The sequence below is a fragment of the Mobula birostris genome, chromosome 11 (genome assembly GCF_030028105.1).
Source record: "Mobula birostris isolate sMobBir1 chromosome 11, sMobBir1.hap1, whole genome shotgun sequence".
Lineage (NCBI taxonomy): Eukaryota > Metazoa > Chordata > Chondrichthyes > Myliobatiformes > Myliobatidae > Mobula > Mobula birostris.
In genome coordinates, this window is record NC_092380.1 from 51,646,298 (window position 1) to 51,668,299 (window position 22,002).

General features: G+C 41.9%; 1 protein-coding gene across 5 annotated transcripts in view; it reads left to right on the forward strand.

Annotated features, from left to right (window-relative positions):
- dgkza (diacylglycerol kinase, zeta a) overlaps window positions 1–18,313 on the forward strand; it is a 480,046-nt gene extending 461,733 nt beyond the window's left edge. For all 5 annotated transcript variants that reach the window (XM_072272235.1, XM_072272236.1, XM_072272233.1 and 2 more), the window contains one exon: window positions 12,487–18,313. In XM_072272235.1, the coding sequence (XP_072128336.1) occupies window positions 12,487–12,603 (117 nt within the window). In that variant the 3' untranslated portion in view covers window positions 12,604–18,313. The remainder of the gene's footprint in view (window positions 1–12,486) is intronic.
- Window positions 18,314–22,002: the final 3,689 nt, after the last annotated feature.

The window sequence follows — 22,002 nt, forward strand, 5'->3', positions numbered from 1 at the left end:
CCAAAAGCAAACAATCCCAAACTCTCAAGTTTTTCCACGGAGCTTACTTAAAGCCACCTACCAGGAACCATTCTAGTAGAGTGCTTTTATATTACAATTCCTTCTGCAAAGCTTTAATTTATAAATACAGTGCAGAGATCCGGATGCATCATTCTACTTTTGTCTGATCCAGGTTTCTCATAGAGCTTTATCGCAACTTGCTTGCTTTTGTACTGTATGCGCTATATTCCAGATACTATTTCCCCACTTTCTCACCTTGCTCTGCCTCCTTTTAATATTAAATACATACACACCAGCTGTCTGATTCTTCACCCTCTTTAGAGCTGTCCCTGTCCCAATTTTTCCTTGCAAACTATATTACTTGACAGTTTTTGCATTAAATTGTGTTCCATATGGGCCTACCCAGGTCAACAACCTGGGTAAGCCTTCAGTATCTATCACAGTCCTCCTTGCTGTATATTTTGCTTTCAAGTTTTGTGTTATCTGGAAATTCTGAAATTGTCTTGTACACCTGAATCCAAGTTGCTAATAGACTTAAGGAAAATAAGTGCCCTGAACATTGACCTTGGATTTACCACTGCCTCCACCTTCCTCCATCATGTTGCTGTTCACACCAGTGTTTCACAGAGGATTTAGGTTCATATGGTGAGATGGATCTGTGTAATGTCTTATCGGAGTGTCTTTGGCAAATTGTTCTCAGAGGCTTATTAAACTGCTGCACTAGTCATGTGACAGTCATAATTTGAATGGGGTAGTTGCTAGCTCTGGAGACAGGCTTGTGTGAGTGAATTTGGTTTAGATCCAGTTGAACCCATCAGTTTATACCAGTGTAAACTAGTGGAGTATTCAAAGTAAACATATTTATGATCAAAGTATGTATGCTACATTCAACTCAGATTCATCTCCTTATAGGCAGACACAAAACAAAGAAACCCAATAGAACCCATTTAAAAAGACCATCAAACTCCCAATATGCAGGGGAAAAAAAAACAAATTGTGCAAACAACTGAAACTCACGTGAGTCCATGACCATGAAGCCAGTCATCACTGCAGCCAATCCAGGAGCCTGTTAGTTGCAGGCCACAGCCTCAGTGCAGGGCAGACATGAGTAAACCTCGCTGAGCAGCGAGCTGAACCTCCCCATCCACTGCCTCCAGCCCCGACACACTGCACTTTTCAATCTGGCCCAGTGCTTAGATCGTCCAAGCCTCGGATTGTTCCTCGCTCTCAGACATGGGCCTTGCCTCTTCGCTACGTTCTCAGGACCAGGCCCATCTGCCTTATGGAGGCACAAGCAATTGACTTAATTTTGCAGGAATTCGGATTTCAATTCCTAAATCTTTGGTGCTCCATTTACTGTTATAAACCATGTTGCTTCACAGTGTAATCTGCCTTGTTAATCCTACATGACAGAGCTAAGAGCCATGAATTTCCCACATCCTTTAAAAATGGTCAATTCACATAAGCAATCACTGTTGTTTACCTTACATCAAACAAAGATTCCAAACCTAAGTCATCTCAAATTCTTTGAACATCAATCTTATTGACAGCTCATTTTCCTTAGCATTCTTACGTACTAAAGTTAATGAGACCTTCTTCCCTATAGTATGTTCTAGCTTCAGAGATGTACTTTTGTCACCCCTGGTTAACTTAATCCCTTAAAGGCTAAAATTGGCACCTTTTGTTTCTACTTCTCAGATTGGGAAGTATTTTATTCTAAGTTACAAGGCAATTTGATCATTAATAATACTTTAAAATATCCTATGTGAACCCCACTTAATTGCCTAACAGTTCATCCCTGCAATACTGCTCTGACGTTCAGGCCAATAACAGAGCTCAGTATTGAAGCGATTGAAGAGGGTTGGGTAGACAGGAGGGCGAGTAAACTAGAGCAGTTAATTCTAGAGTTCTCTGCAAGGATGATGTGCAATTTATCAACATACCGAGAAATCTGAGGCAATGAATGTAGTAAGGGAAATGTAATTTACCGATTATTTAAAGCCAGTATAAGCAGTTCGTGGTTGCAAGGTCTCAACTGAACTGTGCAGAACTTCAAGTATAAATAATGAATAATTTTGCTTATTCTCCAACAGTTCTCCCCGCTGATATTTATATGCTCATTGGTTGCTCTTTGTCCTTGGTCTTTTGGTATGTGTTTTGTGGGCAAATCTGAGTCCATATTATTCGGATTTTGCTTATTTTCCATATTATTCCAGAGCCAGTCAGTTCAGACTTACCACCAGCTATGGTGGCAGGTAAAATTCCCAGCAGAAGTTGTGAAGCAAACTACTGATGAAAATATCAATTTACAGATACTTAAACCAGGTCACTTTCTCTCTGAATCCCAGAGTGGAATTTATTTGTTCCCTACCCCCCCCCCCCCATACTGGAATGCTTATGTCACTGATACTACCGCCAGGCTGAGATTTCCCCAGCCATAAGGGCAGGAAGTTAACAGGGAAAATCACACTCTGATACCCTGACATACAATCCCAGTACGGGTTTGCAGGTACATTATCAACTTTATTGATTGCAGTAGAGAAAGGGGAGAAAATACCAAACTGGTAGGTGTTGAGCTTCACTCACAGTTGGGAGAGGCAGAAACTAAAGAGGTAGCTGATGATGACAAGTTAGGATTTTGTTTGGTTACTTTTTCTGATATCTCTGTTTCATTCAATGGATTAGTATTCCTTTGGTATCTGCACATTTACAAATACAACAAGAAAAATATTTTGAATTCTCTTGCCTCGCTGTGATTCAGATTCAGATTTATTTATCACATGTACGTCAAACTTACAATGAAATGTTTCAATTGTGTGAACAGCTAACACGCCCCAAGATGTGCAAGTGTTGCCACACATTCCGGCGCCAAAATAACTTGCTCACAATGTTCAGCAGAACACAAGCAGCAGGAACAATAACAAAACAGAACAAAATGATAACAGCAAAAAGAAAGCTCCTTTCCCACCTTCCCCACCTACCACGCATACACGCAGGCCTCCATTCCTTGGCTCCTTACTCTTAGACTCATACGTATCGGGGCCCCAACCTCGGACTTTGCCGCAGGATTCACTGATCACAGGTTTGACCTTTGGGCCTAGACTGCAGGGCTCACCAGTCACGAGTTTGACTCTCAAGTCTTGACTTCTGGATTTGCACAGTCCTGCGACCCCAGTGACCCGGGCCCTCATGACCCCTTTGTGCCTGTACCTCTGGACTCATCAGCTTAGGTCTTCAACCTTCAGGCTTCCACCTCTGGACTCACTGTACTCTGGACTTTGACCTTTGGTTTTGCCCTCCATCTCGGTATCAACCCCAGGACTTGCTGATCATGGGTTTGACCTTCGGGCCTCAACTTCTGGAATTGCCTGGACTCTGACCCTGATGACCTGTGGACATTCACTAGCCCTCATGACTCTTGCCCATACCTGGGACTCGCTGCCCGTACAGACCTTTGACTCGCCAACCTGGACACCACTGGTCAACTCAGTGCCAATTGACCTTTGGCTTTGACCTCTGTGATCACTGACATTCGACTGTGCAGACTCTGCAGAGCTCCAACCTGGACTTGAACTCCTACTGAGTCTCTTCATTTACTTCCTCTAACCTCTAGCTCTCCCATTCCCTGGCTCTAAACCCCAAACCACTACCTGACCCCTAATTCCCCCTGCTGTTGTCCAAAACCATTCTTATCAATGTAAATAAATAACTGAGTCTGAACCACAACAATGGTGAGCTTTGCAGCTGAGCACCATTTTGACTACCATTTCTTCACTCAGGTGACCTGTCGCAGTCTCCTAATAATTCTACTCTTGGGCAATTACTAGGAGGATGTATAAAGTGCAGGCCTGGAATAATCCTCCTTCCTTGCTCTTAATGTCTGTTTGTCACTCTTCTCCTTCATCTTGACTATCTCTGTGTCTTTTGCCACTTCTTATTATCACAAGTCGGGCAACTTCAGTTCAGATTTTCCCTCCAGCTTCAATTTCAGGCTAACATTAGAAACTGCATGAGTCTGATTTTGATTACTCCATAACCCACAGGACCACCAGCATAGGTTTCCATGGGAAAAGAAAAAGTTTTGTAAGTTGTCATTTTTTTTGGTGGAAAGGACACGTTGTGCTGTTAACAGTGAAGGGATTCAATTGTGATGGGGTTATAACAGCAGGGATTGGATTTGCAGTTGGCTGCCCAGATGATATTTGTGTCAGATCACTTCAAATACTTTGCAGACTGTAATCTAGACCTGATATTAATTCGCAGCAAAAAAGTAGCAATCTACATTATAAATAAAATAGGGTTGAATATATCCTCCATTAACAGTACAGCACTGGAGAATGTAAAGGCTGCCCTCTTGGAAACAAATGTCTTTGTACAAGACAACTGATCTAATGTAATCATAAGATGGGAGAGGAGATTGTTGAAGGGGCATGAGCAGAAGAGATTGTGCATACCCCACTGACTTACCCTGCAATAAACTGATGGATTCCATTGGAATCAAACAACAGCATTTAAATTCACTCAGACAAGCCTGTCTTGCAAGTTGACAACTACTTTATAAAATATGACTACAGCTGTCAGTTGAGGAGGTAAACATTGTGAGGACCATTCTGAAATTAGTTGGGAGCTGTTATTAGGGGAGAAGTTGCCAGATGTAGTTTTTAAAATGAGGCGAGAGAGAGAAAAACTCACCATCTGGAATCTGTACTAGTCATGTTATTAATAACCTACCAGGTGGTAATGATTGGGAGAACTGATCCTTCAGTGTCAGCTCCTCATAAACACTAATCTTTAAGTGGATTCCACCGGTTAGCATACCTAAAATTATTGCTGTCTGTGAAGTACCTTTTTACCTGTCAGATAAGGGCAAAGTGTCATTGGGTTAAAGATCAGACCAATTTTGATGCATTTTGCTAGGCTTCAACATGTGGTAATCCCTTAACACAGCAAGTGTCATCATATTTACTGCAGGCTGTCACGCAGCATTTCAACCTGTCCTGATGTTTATTCACCCTGCCAATGTGAAGCTTATTCGCTCAGGCCCAGAGGCTGACATTGAATGATAGAACCACTCCTGCAACACCTTGTGTGTACCCTGATTAGATCAAGTAGCCGGTAAGGCCCAGTGCTCACTCCATTCTGGCCCAAAGGCATGCCACAATGGACTGTCAGAAAAACAAATAACTAAAGAAAAAACCTAAGGGGCATGTCCACGGACACGCTGGAAGGGAATTTTATAAGTGATACAGTGAAAGGCAAGTAATGCAGCACAAAACTGAGAGGGAAAGCTAGTGGTTAAACTGTTAGCATCACCTAAGTTTTCAGAGTGTTCAAATAGTGTGAGTGGCTATTAATTTCAACCTTTGCCTTTAATAATGCTCTTATTTGCATATGATGATTCAAACTTGTATTTATAAACTCTGATCCACAAACACAGCACCCATGTGCCCTCATCTTTAGTAAAGCAAGAGCAGACTGCTTTGGTCCATAGAATGCCATTCTATAAGATTACAAGCAAAGAAAAGCATAAACTCCCTAAACCCTAGAAAGAAGCACAAAATGAACCATAGTTACTAGAGACTTTGCAACACAGGCATCGCATTTTGGGGGGCGGGTGTTAGAGTTCGGAGTTCATTTCTGATGTTCTCTGCAAGAAGTTTGTACATTCTTCCCATGAGTGTGAGGGTTTCCTCTGAGTGCTCTGGTTTCCTCCCACATTCCAAAGGCGTACCATTTAGTAGGTTAATTGGTCATTGTAAAGTGTCCTGTGATTAGACTTAGGTTAAATAGGTGGTTTGCTGGGTGCAGCTCGTTGGGCTGGAGGCCCTGTTCTGAGTTTCCCTGAGTACCCCTCCCTGAGTTTCCAACTAGAAAATGAGATATGACAGAACCTCTGATAAAAAATAACCTCGCGATAGACTGATGTCCTATCCCGGGGGGAGCCTCATACTCTCAATCGCTTCATGCCATGGAAACCAGCATAAGCACCAGCCTGATGGGCCACAAGGCTCATGACCGACTTTAATCTGGCAAACAGTCCAATCCACCAAATGAAGATTTACAAAAAGCATACTGAGAAAATGTGATGTTTAATGATTATAAGGAACTCTGCGCCTCCTCGTATATTAGACTACAGGTTCATAAACATACCTATGAAAGTGTACATGCACATTCACAATAAAGCATACTCCTGCAGGAATACCCAGATGTGTTAGCTCACACATATCAACAATGCTGCCAATTTTCGTGTCATTTGTAAAATTGCACATTCCATCATTCACATTCAGACCATTAGTGTATATAACAATATAACAAGCAACAAATGTTTCTCTCTCCCTTTCCCCCTCCACATCCTCCCTCCCTCTCTCCCGCTCCCCTCTCCCCCCTCCTCTCCCTCACATTCACACTGACACACACAAGCAGATAGCCTGATATTTTGCAATCTTTGCTGGAGGGTTGGACATCAAAGAGTGCGCCATGGACTCCCTGTTCCCCTCAATCATTTAACATTAGGCTTCAGCTCCGATGACCAACAACTACTACATCCATTCATAAAGCAACAAAAATCATTGATTCTACTCATTATTGTCTTCCTGTTGGTGAAAGGTTGCCATTGTCGTGAACACTGCAAAATGACCACGCAACCTACAATTTTGTTTCTAAAGAACTTGAGGAGTAGTGGTCCTAAAAGATCCGAAATGCAATTCCCATCTTGCGCATGTTCTAAGTCATTTCGTAGACTTTGCAATCAGTGCTGATTTCCAGGGAGGTGCCTCACCTCAGAAGATGGTTTCAAACCTTGCCTGCAAAGAAGACCTTTCACTTTAATTTCCGACTGAAGTAGTGAACTCTGTTGTCAGAAAACCCACTTGTGTTGAATGATGCAGGGAGAAGGGGGGTGGTGTTCACATACATTAGTGCATCACAGCACCAGGCTGCAGAGAAGGCCTGCAAAACTTTCAAAGTCATTAATCCTTGCTGTCCCATCTAATGGAAGGAACAGTGGGGTGCTTCACTGCATTAGTACATTCACAACTGGCTTCTATTGCCTCTAGAAGCAATGGGTTTTGGTGGAGAACCAATTCAATTACTGGCAAGGCACTAAAATCTCCACCTCTGTGTGAGAAGATTCATTGTAGGCCCAAATTTAGGCTGGCATGTAAATTGTAAGTATTCACTGCATCATAAGCCTCTCTTGTATGATCTCCATAGCAACCATTGGAAACGGTGAAAAATCAGCATTAGGGAACAGTAGTTTGATAAAAAGCCTGTTGAGAAAAATATGGCTCTAGTGCCAGGCCACAGTGAAGCCTTGACTACCTTCTTTGTCGGTTGAGTATAGTTCTGGGGGTGGAGTTTAAGGGTATAAGCTGTGTAGGTGCTTTGTACAATGATAGCTTCTGCTTCCTTACACAGAGCTCAAAGTGTTCCAGATGGCATTGTAACTCTTGGGCACACACTTCAGTTTTATTACAACCAGCCCTGAACCAAGAAACCACAAGGAGAAATAAATAGATGGCTGAACAGTTGTGCAGGAAGTGGCTCTTTTTCAGTGTTCGTTCTTGGAAACCGTGTGGAGATTGCCTGCCAGTATGAGGAGTTTGGAGGTGCTGGGTTGGCAGGGGCAGTAGAGTGGGCCAAGAAGGAGATCTATTTCTTTGTTATAGCCTACTAGGGTGGGGCTCAAGGATTAAAGAAAAGCAGCAGCAAAACTCTGCAGGGTGGTTGTTTGTCACCTGTCAATCATTTGTCTTGAATTAAAACAAGTTAATCTCTGGCTGACACAATCCTTCGGTATGTGACAAAAGAAATGCTGTTATTCTGAGGAGAAAAGTGAAGCATGTCTGGAAAGTGCCATTTGCTTCAAAACAAAGGCATTACAAGCCTCTGAGTATTTTTCAACCTGCAAAAGTGTACACACAGAAATCATTTAATTGGCTGACAAGAAGTGAGTTCTTCCTGACAGGTACGGTAAATGATACCTTCCAGGGTCTCTAACTTGCACAATTATTGAAGCAGAATGCATTAGTTTCTCTTAGAATTTTATAAAGATTTGCAAACTACTTTAATTTTGGGATGATTTACAAACGTTTGTATATGGTGCCATAATGACTTTGGAAGGGATTTCAGAATAAAACAATTAGGGAAAGAATTGGAAATTCCTGTTGTATTTATAACCTTAACATCTTTACTATTATAAGGACAGTCACTCTGTGTTACATGTAGAGTATTCAGATGTTTGGTCTGGGGTTTGTCCTTCAACTTAAAAACTGTGATCATATCAAGAATGAATCACTGAAAACTTTCAACTTGGCCAATCTAATTCATTATATTTAACTTAATAGGGCTGCAGAAAATGTTTCTGGTACTTTCTGTGTTACACTAATAATTAGTTCACACTGGCACTTCAACAGAACTCTTAAAACTGCTTGGAAGTTGATATTTCTCCCCTAAGGATCTCTTCAATCACTTTGGCTTTAGATAGAAAACTACAAATGGTTTCCAAGCTAAGAACCGTATTTACATTTCTATAAACTTTACATGGGGCAGGGGAAAATTAATAAACATAATGTTGATATTTCTCTTTGGAAAAAAAATTATTTTGAAAGTTGTTTTCTGCACTGGTCTGCAGAATAAAATGTTGACTTGCTCTGTTCATTTACAATAGCCACCCACCCTTTCCTGGGCCTCAGTGGGTGGCCAGAAGGGATAAGTGCGAAGATAATGGAGGGAGAGCTCTTACTAAGCTACGTAGCCTGTTAATGGATGTTGTCCAGCTAGCTGGAGCAATTACTTAGGAGAGAGTTCTGAAAGCTGCCAGTTCACCTCAGAGACACTGAGAGCACAAACTCCTCTACCAGTACATCTCCAGCCTTTACGTCGTGTAAATCAGTAAAAGAAAGCCTCATGGGCACATAGTTATATGATTCCCTTCCTAACCTTTCATCTGTTCTTAAAAAGCCAGTAAGTGCATCTGGTGGAGCTGCACCTCACAACTCCAGTGACCCAGATCCAAGCCTGACCACAGCTACTATCTGTATGGAGTTTACACACTCTCCCTATGGCTGCATGAGATCTCCCTCTAGGTGTTTTCCCATATCCCAGTGGGTTAGTAACCACAGTAAACGACCAGTGGTGCAGATTGGTAGTAGGACATATGAAAGAGAATGGGTTGCAGGAAGTAAGTGGAGGAAATCTATTGATAGGCTTGCTCTGGGAACCATGCATACATACATACATTTATTTATTTATCTGTGATTGATTGATTGATTGAGGCACAGTATGGAATAGCCACTCCAACCCTTTGAGCCGTGTCACTCAGCAACCCCCGATTTAACCCTAGCCTAATCACAGGACAATTTACAATGACCACGTTGAGGCTCTATAAGGCACTCATGAGACCACACTTGAAGTATTGTGTGCAGTTTTGGGCTCCTTATTTTAGAAAGGATATACTGACATTGGAGAGGGTTGAGAGAAGATTCACAAAAATGATTCCCGGAATGAAAGGGTTACCGTATGAGGAACATCTGACAGCTCTTGGACTGTATTCCCTGGAGTTCAGGAGAATGAGGGGAGATCTCAGAAAGATTCCAAATGTGAAAAGACCTGAACAGATTAGATATGATAAAGTTATTTCCCGTGGTAGGAGATTCTAGGACAAGAGGGCACGACTTCAGGATTGAAGGACGTCCTTTTAGAACTGAGACGCGGAGAAATTGCTTTAGTCAGAGGGTGGTAAATCTGTGGAATTTGTTGCCACGAGTGGCTGTGGAGGCCAAGTCATTGGACGTATTTAAGGTAGAGAGAGATAGGTTCTTGATTAGCCACAACATCAAAGGGTATGGGGTGAAAGCAGGGGAGTGGGAATGACTGGAAGAATTAGATCAGCCCATGATTGAATGGTGTTACAGACTCGATAGGCCGAATGGCCTACTACTGCTCCTATATCTTATGGACCAGTGAACCTACCACTGGTGCATCTTTGGACTGTGGGAGGAAACCGGAGCACCTGGAGGGAACCCACACGGTCATGGAGAGAACGTACAAACTCCTTACAGACAGCAGCGGGAAATGAAAACTTGACAAATTATCTCCTTATATATTGTAAGGAGAATATGTAAGCAACTTTTAAAATCCACCCCCTTGGTTTCCTGTCCCAGTAAGATCACCTTCAGTGCAGTACCAGCTTCTTCTTATGAATCACCTTTCAGTTCTCAGGAACAAGATTTGTTATCACTGACATATTTTGTGAAATTTGTTGTTTTGAGGCAGCAGTATGTGCAAGACATTAAAATATTACTGTCAATTATAATAATGAAAAAATAAGTAAAATAAGTAAACAGTGAAGTAGTGTTCGTGGATCTTTTAGAAACCTGATGGTGGAGGAGAATAAGCTGTCCTTAAAACATTGGGTCTTCAAGCTCTTGTACCTCCTCCCTGATGTTGGTAATGAAAAGAGAGCATTTCTCGGGTGGGGAGGGTCCTTGATGATGGCAGCACCTTTAGAGGATGTACTCAACGGTGGCTTTATTTTATAGTTTCTACAATATTAACTGAATTCGCGATTGACGGAATTTCATTGTGTGGCTGGTGTACATTGGTAATTAGTAATTAGTTCAGTATTGTCACACGTACTGAAATACAGTGATTTTTGTTTTGTTTTGGTCATTCCAAAACATAAGTACACGTACACCGTACAAAAGGAAAAAGCAATAACGGAATGTAGAGTATAATTTTACAGTTACATGACATGGAATGCATGTGGACAGGAAAGGTGCAAGGACTATGACAAGGTAGATTGAGAGAAGGAGAGCTCATCTTTATCTTCAACACTATTAAAACGACAGGATAGGAGCTGTCCTTGAGCCTGGTGGTGCACATTTTCAAGTTTTGTGTCTTCTGTCCAATGGAAATGGGGAGAAGAGAGAATAACCGGGTTATGATGGGGTCTTTGATTATGTCGACTGCTTACCCAAGGCTGTGGAAAGTGTAGACAGAGTCATAAATATGACAGTAAACTAGTCTAATATCAGGAGATGAGCTGCCAATTCACTATGGCCCATTCTGCACTATTAATCTATGCCCAGTTTCATCACACTGGAGGGGTTGGGGGGTGGGGACAGCAGGCTTTTCATCCACTCCCAGGCCATCGGGCATCAGTTCCAATGGTGTTGCTGGTTTTCCCTTTTTTTCAATTGCTGGTTTAACTGATCCACTGAGACAAGCGATAAATGTTGCCTATGCTACCCCTCTCCCAACTTCTACAAACTTCAACATCAGAATTAGTATCATTGGTATCCTGCCTTCCTCCCTGCACTTGCCATACTGACCAACATCAGCAACCAGTTTTGGCAGAGCTTTGTGCTTACATATCTTGCTAAAACTATTCTCAAAAAACAGATAACAAAGCTGCTTTTGATTCATAAAGAACAATGTCAGATTTTTAAGATAAGGGTGACTTTGTAAACACATAGGTACAGGGACATCAGGAGTTGCTTAAAAAATTGGTATAGGAGGTGCATTCCTCTTTTAAAAACATATAGTACAAATTTTGGACTGAGGGTTTGACCTCTTTTCAAGATAATCATAGGAATGTCATTGCAGCCATCTCTCTGCACAATCACATCAAGTGTAAAGGAGTCCTATTCCTCTGACAAGTAGCACTTGCTCTGTGGTGTAAGTCAGTGCTGCTCTTCAGAGGATAGATGCTAAGTATTTGCTAGATGCAAATATGGGCACTGAATGGATCCATTGGGTTAAAATGTTTCAACTACTGTATAATAAAAGAAAACACATATTTGGCATATTTTGCAACTTTAGGATATCTTAAATCTATTACAGCTAATGAATATCTTCTGAATTTCAGTTACACTGTAGAAAACACAGCGCCAATTTCTCCCAAACCGCAATGTGAAAATGACCGGCTATTCCATTAGGTAGAAGAACGAAAACCAACTTGATTAAAACATGTAAGATCCTGAGAGAGTCTTAACAGGACAGATGTGGAGAGAATGTATCATCTTGTAGGGGAATGGGGAGCTCAGGATCACAGTTTAAAAATAAGGCATCTATTATTTGTTGGATTTGAGGCCGCCGTTTGTCTCTCATCAATGAATATAGAGCATAAAGCAGTAGAGCACAGGACAGCCCCTTCGGACCATGCTGTTGGCACCTCCTGCTTGACAGTAGCAGCAAGAATGGACCATAACCGGGGTGAGCCTGGGTGGTTGGAATTATTGATGAAGGGAGGGCTGTACCTGTGACAGACCAGGGTGTGTGTCCTCCTCCCAGCAGCCTCTAGCGCCCCTGTGCTTTGGAACTGCTGTACCAGACTTTGGGCTCTGTAAGGCATAGGGCCTGTTCCTATAGGATGGTTAACCTGTTGTCAGTGATGTCCCATCTGAGTGCAAGCAGAGTGTTGTGCTGCAGGTATGTGTTTACAGTCTGACACTTTTTTTTCTCTTCTTCTGCCCGGCCGGACAGGGGGACACGCCAAAAAATAAAGCTGAGAAAGCCAAGGACCTAGAGCTGGCAGCCTACCTGGAAAACCGTCAGCACTACCAGATGATTCAGCGTGAGGATCAGGAAACGGCTGTGTAATCCCTGGCCGCGAGGATGGCGATGAATCTCTCCCTCCTCTCCTGCCAGCTCCCTTCCACCCCACCCCATCCTACACCGTGCATGCCTGCTGCCATTTGTGACAACATGGGGGATTGCTGGCAACCCAAACGTTAGACCAGTCTGTGAATGTCTGTGTTTATTATTACCCGGCCCCCTTCCTCTCCATGCACCAGTGCTTAAGCCACAGACTGGAGCATCAGAAGCCACAGTTTAAAAAGGCATCATGCCAGTTACTGCTTGTAAGCAGAGTCCTGAGGCAGTAGCAGCCAACAAGTTGTGTCTTGGTGGTGCAAATAGGTGGATAAGGTCAAGGGTTTTTAATGAGGTTGTGTAGCCTTGGCACTCACATTAACTTTGTGATGTTAAATTACATCCAGCTCATGTGGCTTTATGTACTTGGGACAAGCCCTCTGCTGTTGTCATTGCCTGAGTGGTAGCAGAGGTAATGATAGCTGCAAAGCGAATGCTCACTACCTTGTGAAAGGGCATGGTTTCTAGTGCAGGCTGAAATATTTAATGTGAAATCTGATCACTCAGTGGCTGCCTTTGTAGAAGAAGATTACGTGGAAAAACTGCTCTATATTAGAACTTCTTATCAAGATGATGCACAATGTTAACTCAGAGAAGTCTGCTGCAAACTTACCATCCGTTAAGGGCTTCTGTAATGTTTACGGTGGGCAGGGCGGGTTTGCGATTTAGTGATGTTGCATCCAACATCCATTTACGGTTACTGGGGTGCAGGGCAGGAGACAGGAGCTGCTTTACATCTGCAGGGTTAGAGAGGACTGAGAGAAGAAGATGTAAGAGTGGCTGTTTTTTCTCCTGACATCCAGGCTCTAAGCAACTAATTGATTTGCTGGCTAGGAATGGAGGCAGATCTTTAATAAATACCCTAAATATGGTTGATTTTATTTGTTTTAAGTGAAACACTGTTTTCTTGTTTACTTTTACATGGGCATTTAGGGGGAATAAAGTTTTCTTTTAATGTTGTAGATGAAAAATTTCAGACAGGCATTTAAAGACTTGCAATCACCATGCTATATATGTTTTAGTGAGAACAGAGTCTTTGGCAAAAAGACTTAAAAGGGAAATAGCTCTCTTTTGTCTCATTCAATGTACAAAAATTCAAGCCGGTTATATAAGAGGGATTTTTCAAGTTGGCACCAAGGTTTTTTGGTGAGGCCGATGTTTTCTTGGCTTGTGTTGCTCACTGAGTCAACTGAAATGTGACGGTCTGTGACCTGCCAGTTGCCACACACTGGGCTGGTCCCAGGTTGCATTGGCAGTCTGTGCAATCTGCTGTTCATCTGGGCTAAATGATGGCTTCAGAACCATAGGGGAAAGAACAGCCAAAAACAAACAGCCAAGATTCCCTTCCCTGGGTCATCGCTGCACCAAATGCTGCCACATTAAGCATGAAACCTTTCTTCAATTCCTCAAGGAGAATGTACACTTCAAAGAGACAAGCTGAATGCTGTGTTGCGAATTCCCATGACAGAGGACCAATCTGTATGTAATTTGGTTAGCTTTTAACTTGATTCCTGTGCAACTTCATTCTGCAGCACCTTACCAATGAATCCTTCTTCAAATGAGATAATATGGGATCTTGTGGCAAGGAATATTTTTGATAATCTTTCAAAATCCTAATTGGAATATTTACTATGCTTTCAAAAAACGTATGCACTCCTGGATTTGAGCTTTTCAGAAAGAAAACACAGCGTTGAACTGATGCAGTCAGCAATTTCATTATTTTACTAAAGTCTTTTGTTTACGCAGAGACTCAGGTTTCCCCAAAGGGCTTTATGAACAATGCCGTGTTTTTAAAACTGTTGAGTTACAGATGTCATTGAAGGAAAACCTTGGGCAGGAAATTTCCAGAAACAGTGACAGTGACCAGATAATCTGCTTTAGTGTTGATTGAATAATAAACCTTTGCCAGGATTCCAAGGATAACCCCTGCAGTAGGATCTCTTGTGAGAAGGCGGTTGGGTCCAGCAGCTTACTGCTTCTTTACAATAGGAGATATCCGACAGTGGGCAATCCTGCAGAGGAACTGCTTTGCTGGAATGTCAATGCAGACTTTTGTAGTCATGTCTCTGGAGTGAAATTGAAACCTATCTTTTAGTCCACATGAAGGGTCTCAACCAAGGCGTTGACTGTTTCCCTCCAGAAACGCTGAGTCGCTATTAACTTGCCTTTTGCTTTAGATTCCAGCATTGACTGTTTCTTGTGTCATGAGGTCAAGAGAGCTACTAACTGAGCCACAGCTGCCTCTCATTTATTGAGGTCCTTTTGTCAATAGGTGTTCCATTTTCAGAAAAGCTCCTCCCCTGTGCTCCCACAAAACAGCAACAGAAAAAATGGTGAATGAACAGAACATGGAACTTGAAGATATCTGAAGGTTACACGGATTTAATGGAGCACTTTTACCCCCTTTGCTTCCTTTAGATCTATCCCTGAGAAGCTTTTGGTCACCCATCATAGCCTGCACTCCCCCCCCCCACCCCCAAACCTCCTTGTTTTGCTTTCCACATCTCCTTGGGTTACTCTGTTGGGTCAAAGGTGATTGTTGCTGTTGAGAATGATGGCTTGTGAAGGGAGGTGACAGGTGGTAAGTGCTTGCCCTGAGATCAGTCAGATGTGATTGCTTTTAGATCCTGCAGGCTCACCCACGAAGTCTAATGGACTCAGTTTCAAAAAGGTCTCTTTAACTCAGCATGGTGGAGCAGTGTCTGTTTAAACTATATATTAGGATGCTCAATCTTGCACACTGGTACTGTATATATTGTATTGTCAAGCAAGGCCTTAAGTCAACAGAGATGGATTTTCCTAACAAAATGTCCAATTTTGTAAATGGATATTTGATTCTGAAATTTCTATTAATTGCTTTAAATTAATATATATTGTATGATTTGACTTCAACAGAACACCAAGTTAGTACTGTTGTAGGATAAGTGACATTATCATTACATTGAATTATTATAGGAAAAAAAAAAGCAGAGATGATTATATCTTTTACTTCAGTGGAATGGATAAGTGGAACGGTTACTTTACAGGCAGCTTATCCGAAGTTGTCAGTTTTTTTTACAGCCAAAAATTGAAATTACCTTCAGTGTTTTTACGTACACTTGGAACAGGTTTAAAGTACAAATGGTTTACAGTCACTGACCTTACCTGGAAAAGTAGCGTTGTGCTAGGAGGAAGGAGGATTATGAACCCCGCCACACCATCCTTGAAACTAACACCCAGGACCTCCTAATTCCCACAGGAAGAAAGTGGAACTCTACGTGAGCAGAATGGAGACAGGCGGCTCCAACCTCTGCTGTCATCTGTGTAAATATGTCCTTTGAACAAAACATTTCTGTCTGGTTGTAAATTTTCCAGAATAGTACAATTATTGTGATATTCTAGTGAGGTTATGTTGACGTATCTGATGGTTTACTATCTGTGACTATTTTTGTGGATAAATTACTACAAGCTCTTTTTTTTTGTAGATTGATATAACTTCAAACATTGGCAGTTGTTTTTTATATTTGCATTTTGTGTGCGTGTGCATTTTAGAAACAAATGCCTTGATTTGCCTGTCGTCGAGTGCATTGGATGCAGCTGCCTCGTTCCTACTTGAAAATGTGAGCCAAGTCCCAGGGTGTTCTTCACTGAAGCAGTGTATAGCCTTTAAATCAACATGTTGCATGTCACATGTTTTCAGAATCAGATAGTATAAAAGGATAGGGTTACCTCACAAAAGAATACATTTAAGATTAATACCCTTTGTTTTCTGAAGTCTCTCAAGGAAAAAAAGTGATTTAAGGGTGTGAATTAAATGGTTAATTTTTTACTGCACTGATGTTGAATGAGTCCTCCCATCTTAATAATGACCTGCTAATCACTCTGTATAGTAATGTCATATGATAACCACTTCTCTTAAATTTCTGTTTCTGTTCTAAGGACGATATTAATTTATTTTCAAATGAGAGCCTGCATTAGAGAATTTAGATTCCAATATGTTTTACAATACTGTTTCCAGAATATTGGTTTTGAGGGAATGGATTCACGTGTTAGTATGAACTAGTCAGTCAACACTATAGACTGTAAATGGCTTTCTAATATATACCGCTTTTAAAGTGCCTTAATTTCTCCGACTCACAGTTGCTGCTTTTTCTCCAGTATTTAAATTAATATACCGCCACCCAACAGTCCTGCTGATAGGATCTGTCTTTTGACAGCCAAGCCAATTTCCTTTTTTTTTACCGCATAAGGATTCCCAACCAAAAGGTATGCTCATTCCCAGTACCTCTAGGGAATAAATAGAGCAACAGGAAAAATGTAGGAGAGGTATGACAGAAAATGAGAATATTTCCATACCTGGAAATTTAGGGAATCAAAATTAAAGATTGGGAGTAGGTAACAAGGTTGAACTTATGTATCGGATACTGACCTTCAACTTTTAAGGTCAAACTCAATCTCTATATGTTTGGGGCACAGGATTAGATAGTTTTCTGGGGCACTGGTCCAGTTTTAATCAGTTCAAGTAGAGGCCTTCATTACAAAATGTTACCTAATTTCAGCACTACTAGAAATCTCAGGATGAGGAAATCCTAGTGCAGGAGATCATAATTGAGTAGGTGCTGAATTGTGTCAGGTGCGGGGAATTCACTCTGCACTTATTAATAGAAAAACTAATTTGACAGAGTGTTGACACTGGGTGTTCCATCACCTACCACAATCCCACTTTGATGAATTAAGCATATAAAATGATTAAGATCCTCAAGACAGTCACTTGAGATCATGGTAATATTTACTGGCAGAAGTGGATGGACCTGTAGACTTATTTTGGGGAAGACCTGAAAACCATTAACCATCATCATGCAAACTGATCCTGGAGCATTAAGCATTTGATAACTGATAGAGTGTTAGTCCTAACAATTCACCCTGCTACTAAGTGATAGAGAGCCAATCATAAGCCTTTGTTGAGTTAATAACACTGCAATTTATGCTCCATTTCCCATCAATTTGTAAGATATGAATCAACAGACCTAGCTACTTTTCTCATACTAGGAACATTACTAGCTTTTATTTTGTGGGTCCTTTTGTAAGTAGAGATCTGGAGGGCTAGAGTGGTTGTAAATATTGGCCAAAATCCCTACTCCTCCTTAACCAGTCCAACTGTTTGACATACTATAAGAATAGGAATAGAATTAGGCCATTTAGTCCATCAAGCCCCCTGGGGATTTGAGATGGTTTTGACCAGGTCATATGACCTATTCTCTAATGGGAATTATTTAATGACTTCTTTAATGAGAACTTGCTTACATTTTTAGGAGTTTGCCATTTTGCAAAGTACAAGGTTGAATGGAAGAAATTTTTGTAAGTTTTAGCCTCATCTCCCTATCACCCTCCTGGATCCCTATAAACAATGGGAACAAGTGAACTGACAAAGTGACATTAGGGATATCACTTTCATTTTAGAGAATGTGGTTTGTGTTAGAATGAAATCTTCAGATAGGACAGTTAAGATATGACAAAAGGTGGCACTAATAGCTGGTGTACATGAAGCGTGGATGGCAATATCATTGCTGACTTAGTGAGCAACAAGCTGGGACTGGTATAAATGTCCTTTTACAGGGTTGCATATAAATGGATTGGATTTTATTTGCATCAGACTGGACCAATAAAAAGAAACAAAAATGGAACAAAAAAAATGAGAATCAGTTAATGACTAAGCACTTCTCTGTCAGTTCATATGGTTATAATTTCTCTGCTATAATTCAGAATGCTTATTTTTGGTTGCTTTCTGTAGACCAGGGGTTCCCACCGGGGATCCACGGACTTCTCATTTAATGGTGGGAGCACTTGGCATAAAAAAGTTGCTCTGGACCCTTTCATAATCTCTTTACAATTTCTATAACCGGTCAGACTTTTTCCTTATATAATGAGTGTAATCAAATGCAGATTATTTTCAACCCTGTTAAAGTATACAGAAGCTGAATACTGTATTTTCCTGGATCCTGGATTTTGTCAGTGGGGTTAGAAACAGATAGTGGATCAGGTTATTGAGTTTCCAGCATTTTTTTTTCTTTAAACAAGGTAAACAAAACCAATAAACCAGTAAGAGAGACAGATAGAATTCTTCATCAGAGGAACAGAGCTTCAAATCGGGCATTCCTGGTCGGGGTGAGTCAAATGAGAATAGGAAAACAATATGATACAGACAGATGCTAGAAATTTGAGAGAAAATACAAAACACCCCCCAAAAAAATCAAGCGGCATTTGTGAAAAGAGAAACAGAGTTACAGATGTAATGCACAAACCACTGGAGGAACTCAGCATTTATAGACAGCAGTTGTGGAGGTAAATGCACAGACAAGGATTCAGATCAAGACCCTTCATCTGGACTGGAAAGGAGGGGGAAATAGTACAAAAAACTTGGGAAAGGAGTGAAGCAAAAGCTGGCAGATGAGAAGTAATGGAGGTGATAGGCAGATTAGGGTGGAGGTGATGTCAGAAGCTGGAAAGTGATAGGTGTAAATGGGACAGAGCTGGAGATGATGAAATCCTGATAGGAAAGGACAGTGGAGCATGGAATAAAGGGAGGGAGGTGTGGAGGGAAACCAGTGGGAGGAGTGTGTGGGTGATGGGCAGATGGAGATAGTGGAGGAGAGAAAGATATAAGGTGACAGGATCTGGTTGAATCAAGAAGGGAGAGGGGAAAAAAGCCACATAAATTTAATATCCCATTCCCACACCACCATGGCTGCCAGGTCAAAGTCAAACAAAAATTAGAAGAATATCAGTTTATATTCTGCCTGGCAAGTCTCCGACCATGTCGGAATGGGATGTGGAATTAAAATGTGTGGCCACTGGGAGATCCTGCTTTCTCTGGCGGACAGAGCGTAGGTGTTCAGTAAAGCGGTCTCCCAGTCTGCATCGGGTCTATCCACGGCCTCCTCTACTGTAAAGATGAAGCCACACTCAGGTTGGAGGAACAACACCTTATGTTCCGTCTGGGTAGCCTCCAACCTGATGGCATGAACATCGACTTCTCTAACTTCCGCTAATGCCCCATCTCCCCCTTGTACCCCATCTGTTACTTATTTTTATACACACATTCTTTCTCTCACTCTCCTTTTTCTCCCTCTGTCCCTCTGAATATACCCCTTCCCATCCTCTGGGTCCCCCCCCCCCCGTCTTTCTTCCCGGACCTCCTGTCCCATGATCCTCTCGTATCCCTTTTGCCTATCACCTGTCCAGCTCTTGGCTCCATTCCTCCCCCTCCTGTCTTCTCCTATCATTTTGGATCTCCCCCTCCCCCTCCAACTTTCAAATCCCTTACTCACTCTTCCTTCAGTTAGTCCTGACGAACGGTCTCGGCCTGAAACGTCGACTGCACCTCTTCCTAGAGATGCTGCCTGGCCTGCTGCGTTCACCAGCAACTTTGATGTGTGTTGCTTGAATTTCCAGCATCTGCAGAATTCCTGTTGTTTGCGTTTTAAAATATCTGGAGAGGTGAGTTCAAATAAAAGCATAGCTATATGTAAATCTGGATATGGGATGTCATAAGGCTGATAAATTGTCATAGAAACCAACTAGTCCAGTTACATCCTCCAGGTAAGGAAATCTTCTATCTCTACCCAACTTATCTCATGTATGATTCTTGTCCCAAAGCCATCTAATAAATTTTAACTGCCTTGGAATGGCCCAATCAGCCAAAAAACTAAAGGGAACATTGCAATTTCATGTGTTTTGAGGACTGTTGTATATATTGCGAGAACTGTTCCGCAATCTAGTTGAGCATCAACCTTGCACTCATTAAAAGGCTGGAGCTCAGTAGGTCAGGCAACTTATATGGAAGGAAATGGACAGTCGGCATTTCAGGTCAAGACCTTCCATGTTGTCTAAGTGATACAGGAGAGGGAATTAGTAAAGAGGCTGGAGGAAAGGGTGGAGCAAGAGCTGGCAAGTAATAGTTGGGTTCAGATATGGTTGTATTCATAGAATCATGTCTTCTTGCCAAAGACTTAGATAACGTTGATCATCAATGCTATGTGAACCCCGTCCCACCAGGAGAATAGACCCACATGAAGAAGAGGCAAAGTGATGAACAGTGGGAATGGACATGTGACTCCGAAATGTTGCTTCTTCATCCCATTCCTGAATCCTTACTGCATTGTGATAAGCTGCTAATTGTGAGTCATTTTGCTCTGTTTGCAGATTTTCAAATACCACATGGTGAATCTTGTTGAATGTCACTTGGAAAGAGCATTGGCAGCAGCAAATGCACAAATACTACTTTCTGGGGGCTGACCAAATCCTAAGGGGTATAACTGCTGGACTGGGCAGCAGTCGAGGTGCTGTGTGGTTTGCAGCATTCCAGGTGCTGGTGTTCCCTTGCTTTTGCTGTCTTTGTCTTTCTAACCTGTAGAAGTTGTGGGTTTGGAAGGAGTGTCTCAGTGAGTTATTGCAGTGCATCCTGTAGATGGTACAAACTGCTGTTACACTGGGACATTACACAATGAATATACTTGGTAGATTGTAAATTGGTTTATTATTGTCACATTTACCAATGTACAGTGAGAAACCTCCATACTGATCAATCCATCACAATGGTGCACTGTGGTAGTACAAGGTAAAACAACAACAGAGCACGTAATAAAGTGTTATAGTTACAGAGAAACTGCAGTGCAGATAGACAACAAGAAGTAAGGCCACAAAAAGGTAGATTGTGAGATTAAGAGTTCATCTTAACATACTAGGAAAACACTCAATAATCTTATAACAGCAGAATAGAAGTTGTCCTTGAAAATGGTGGTATGTACTCTCAGGGTTTTGTATCTTCTGCCCTCTGGGAGGGGGAGAAGGGAGGATGCCTCAGGTGGATGGGGTTTTTGATTATGCTGGCTGCTTCAGCAAGGAAGCAACAACTGTAGACAAAGACCACAGCGGGCAGGCTGGTTTCCGTGATGTGCTCAGCTGTGACCACAATTCTCTGCAGTTTCCTGTGGTTATCCCAAGCTGCAATGCATCTGGAAAGGATGCTCGGTAAAAACAGGTGAGGTTCAAAGTGATGTGCCAAAGTTCTTTCAGCTCCTGGAAAGAGGAGTGCTGCTGAGCTTTCTTAGCTGTGGTATCCACGTGGTCAGACCAGTACAGAGTTCACTCCTAGGAACCTGAAACTTCAGCCCTTGGCTGCCTCTGTGCCAAGATGAGGCCACACTCAGGGTGGAAGAACAACACCTTATATTCCATCTGGATAGCCTCCAACTTGATGGCATGAATATCAAATTATTCTTCCAGTAAACTAAGTTCCCCTCCTCCTCCCTTCTTCTATTCCCCACTCTGACCATTTACCTCTTCTTACCTGCCTATCAATTCCCCCTG